Raw genomic sequence first — 4,317 nt, forward strand, 5'->3', positions numbered from 1 at the left:
ACAACTTCTTAAAGTAGCTTTATAGTATAAAAATTTTAATTTTTTAACAAAAAAATATTTTAAGAAGTAATAAGAAAGCTGTCCCAAACAAAGTCTTAGGCTTTATTTGGGACGGAATTTTTGTTGCTTCTTAAAACAACCAATTTTTAGTATAAAAATTAAAAAAATTTATTTTAAAAAACAACTTTAATAAGCAACAAAAAAATTATCCCAAATGAAGTCTTAGACTTAATTTCTAAAATTTTTTCTACTACTTTTAAAAGTAGCTTTTTAATACATAAATTTCTTGAATTACTACTTTAAAAAGTAATAAAAAATTTATTTCAACCAAAGCCTTACAAACCTTATTTATTCTATATATGTATGATAGTAAGAATATTCTTCCATAAAAAATAAATAAAAATTTAAATTCGTAATATATTAACAGTAACCATTATCTCTTAGCATAAAATTTTAAACTTTGAACTTCTTTATTTCCACCATTTTGTGCGGACTGAATTCACAATACTCCTAATTGCATAAATATATTAGAATCTCGTTAACTTTTTGCCTATCGTTTGGCAATTAAATTAAAATGAAAAAAAAAAAAGTGCAAAAGCCAAAAGAAGAAGGAAAGAGGAAATAATTACACTGTGGTTCTCTTGCTCAGAAAATGTCTATATAATAAAACAAGAAACAAGGAATCCTTGCTAATTAAACTTCGACAGTCAAATGTACAAATTATCATCCTCCCATCACATTCTCCGCTTCGATGCCCATTTCGGACCCACAAATCACCTCTCTCCGTTCTTCTTCATTATCATTACGGTAATCAAATATAATACGAACGATGTGATTAATGCCAAAAGAAAACATGAGAGAGAGAGAGAGAAAGAGAGGGCAATCTTCAATAATTCCAGCACTCAAAAACCTCACAGTTCAAACGCAGCGAAGAAGAAGAAGAAGAGAGAAACAAAAATTTCAAAATCAAACACAATACAATCTGATATAAATATAGCATATATAGATTTTTTTTTCTTTTTTTTGCTTGCAATGGTGGTGTTCAGTTGCAGTGAGGAACTAATTCCCCACCCCGAATTACCTTTTGGCTTTTGTTCTCTCTCTCTCTCGCTCGCTCGCTCGCTACTCGCTCGCTCGCTCGCTCTGTGTCTATCTTTCTCTCTCTACTGAGAATTGCTATGCCCATCTCCTCCTCCACTCTGCGACCCTTGCCGCCTGGCCATCGCAGAATCATGATCGGAGCTCATCACAGCACCACCGCCGCCGCCACGTCCACTCCGATTATAAGCATTAATCGCGCCAATCATCCCGAGGTTTGAATCCGCAATCCCTAAGCCTAGATGCTGAACTGCCGGAAACATAGACCCCATCTGCATCCCACCCATGGCGCGTCCAAACTGTAACGGCGCTTGCATCGTACTCGCCCCCGCTGCAGTCGGAAAAGTCCATAATGAAGAAGGCGCTTCTGGTGCCATCGGAGCCGAGGCCGCCGTGACCGGAAGCATCCAGAACGCCCCTCCTCCGGTGCTACTCCCTGGCGCCACCGCCCACATGGCAGCCGGGACAACCGGCCGCGACCCCGGTTTTGGAGGCGACGACGACGCAGCCGCTCCGGCACCGGCGCCGGGCCCTTCTTGTTCTTCTTTGAAAAGGTTTTCTCTGAATCGTTTCCTAAAATATTGGTCGGTGGATTCGGCGACGAGAGGGACGTCGGGCTGGTGGAAGGCGAGCATGGAGGATGGGTCGGCGACTTCGTAGTGGTGTGCGAAAAGAGGGGCGGATTTGGAAGGCGGGGCTGAGAGAGAAGATCCGCTGCTGCGGATAGATACGTTGAGGGAGGAGAAATTGGCCGGAATGGTTCCGGTTCCGGTGGTAGCGATGATGGCCGGTTCGGCTTGTTGGAGAAGCCATTCGATTGTTTCGCCTTCGGATTTGTGACCGAGCTCGCGGGTGAGCTGGAACACACGGGCGGCGCAGGCCGCCGGCATGCGTATTCGCCTCCCTCGGCCGTCAACTTTGGTGTGCCGGTCTTTCGATGACCGTTTCGGTTGAGCAACAGCTCCCGGTGCCGCCGCCGCCACCGCAACCGTCGTCTTCTGCTTGGTGGTTGAAATGGCGAGGGATGAGTCCACGTGGCCAGATCCGGTGAGTAGCGGCGATGTCGCCGGAGGAGGCGGAGGGTGGGCCCCGCTGTGTCGGTGGTCGACTTGCTCCATGCTTTACTAATCAGCAACTCGTCAAGTTTGATCCTTTTCCTCTCTAGAAACTCCGCTCTGGTGATTTTAGCTCAGCTCTATGAAATCCTCGTAAGAAATTCATCAATTTTTGAAAAATAAAAAGTAAAAATGTAAAAACAGGAAACAGATTGGAGAAGGGGTTAGGGTTTCGTGGAACACGTGGTGCGTGGGGCTCGGGCTATTGACTCTTGTCTCAGCTGGCCGATCGAGGAAGAAGAAAGAAACAAAGAGAGAGAAAGAAGCGAGCTTTGATTCTGAAGGCTCGGTTGTGGGGAAGGGGTTGAGGGTTTTTTTATTCTCCCCTAAAATCTCGCAGCTTTTTCTCCACTGGTTCGACTTCTTGGTGGGGATGAGCTGTGACTGGCGAGTAGGGAGGAGTAGAGAGGGGAAGCAGTAGTAGGGTGTAGGCCACTCGTGGAGCCTCGGAAGGAATGAGGGATAAATATTAAATAGATCTATGAGGTCGCCATGGCAGCTGAGAAGGAAGCAGATAGTTCAAACTTTGAACTACAAATCCCAAAACTCACCACTCTCTTCGCTTTTTCCTCCCCTGCTTCCTATCTATCTCTATCCCTCTTTCCATTTTTGTTCGGACTTGATACCATCGGACATGGCTTCACAGACCTAATGGTGATGGCGATCCCCAGGAGAGTAGTAGTAGTAGTAGGCATTTGGGTTAACGCATGCTAGCAGTCATTTTCAGAGGTAAAAAGTGAAAACAGTAAGAGTTCAGCTCGTGGTAACTCTAATAAAAAAATGGGGGAAAAAAAGTGGAAGGTGTGAAATTGATGGAAAGGGAGTTAAGAAAGGGGATTGTTGAGGAGGGGTTTTCTTATTCGACAAGAGTAATATTTAGCTGTCGCAAGTTAGTTTTAATAGTAAAACTTTTATATATTTTTATGACTATGATTTAAATTTAAATTAATTTAAGAAGCATATTAATGAATAAATTTAAAAAGAATCAAATAAGAAACTTAATTATCCAGTTTCAATAGAAATTAGAACTTCATTAACCAGTTTCTAATTTACTAAAATTTGAGAAGACACTGGAATATAAAATCAGAAACCGATTGAATAAATTCCGGTAGATTATATTGTTTTTCTTTATTATATTATTTAATTAGATAATCTAAATGAACAAAAAGTAATCAGTATTATGTAAAAATTATGATGTTTTTTACATATTTAATATTTAAATCTTTTTAATATTTAAAATTATTAGTATATTTTGAAATTGAATTTAATTTTTTATTAAATATTTAAAAAGTTTCCCTAAGTTGAAAGTCAATTATTAATATAATGTATTAAAAAGTTTATATTAAATATGTCATCATAAAATTACATCGGAGATCATCTGAACTCTGATTTCAACAAATTTATAGTTGAACTGAAAGTATAAAAAATACCAACTCAACGACACCAAATTCGACTCAATCCGAGCCCAAATGAGTCCAAATCAAAGACCCGATGCACAATTGGTAGGTTCAAACCATAATTTAGACTAACAATGGTTTTCAAACTGACAGCTTAAGTAGAATCGAGGCGGCTCGACGAACGAATCCAACTAGCCCAGATCGCTGAATTCAGATATCATTAAGACATTCAAATGAATTTAATGAGATTTCATGTTTATTAGAATTAAAAGTTTATATTTATATTATATAATATTAAAATGTTTATTTATATTAATATAAATTTTTAAATATATAAAATTTTTTATTTAACAGAATTTAATATTATAGATTTTTAATTATTAATATTAAGAAAAAATAATATAAAGTTTAAAAAAGATTATAAACATTTATAAAAAAATTTTAAAAGATATAATCTTTTTTTTTTAATTTAATTTTTATAAAAAAATTTAAACATATTAATTAATTAAAAGTTAATTAAATATTAACGTTTTATCTTAAATAATTGATAATCTAAAATAATAATTAATATAATATAAAAATTTAAAAGAGTATTTTTGTAAATCCGGTTTTCTTAAGAAACGACTACAAAATTCCGATTTTCTAGATACCTGGATTCTATCCTCCGATTTCGCTCTTTTAAAAAAAAAAAATTTAATAGCGATCTC

At 37.5% G+C, this 4,317-nt stretch overlaps 1 protein-coding gene across 1 annotated transcript; it reads right to left on the reverse strand.

Annotated features, from left to right (window-relative positions):
* Window positions 1–617: 617 nt before the first annotated feature.
* On the reverse strand, window positions 618–2,947 carry LOC110109424 (transcription factor TCP8). Its single transcript, XM_020840491.2, has one exon. It carries the CDS (start codon window positions 2,214–2,216, stop codon window positions 1,164–1,166), a length of 1,053 nt encoding a protein of 350 aa, XP_020696150.1. The 5' UTR covers window positions 2,217–2,947; the 3' UTR covers window positions 618–1,163.
* Between the last annotated feature and the right edge of the window lie 1,370 nt (window positions 2,948–4,317).

Source organism: Dendrobium catenatum, unplaced genomic scaffold (genome assembly GCF_001605985.2).
Source record: "Dendrobium catenatum unplaced genomic scaffold, ASM160598v2 fragScaff_scaffold_537, whole genome shotgun sequence".
In the NCBI taxonomy this organism is placed as follows: domain Eukaryota; kingdom Viridiplantae; phylum Streptophyta; class Magnoliopsida; order Asparagales; family Orchidaceae; genus Dendrobium; species Dendrobium catenatum.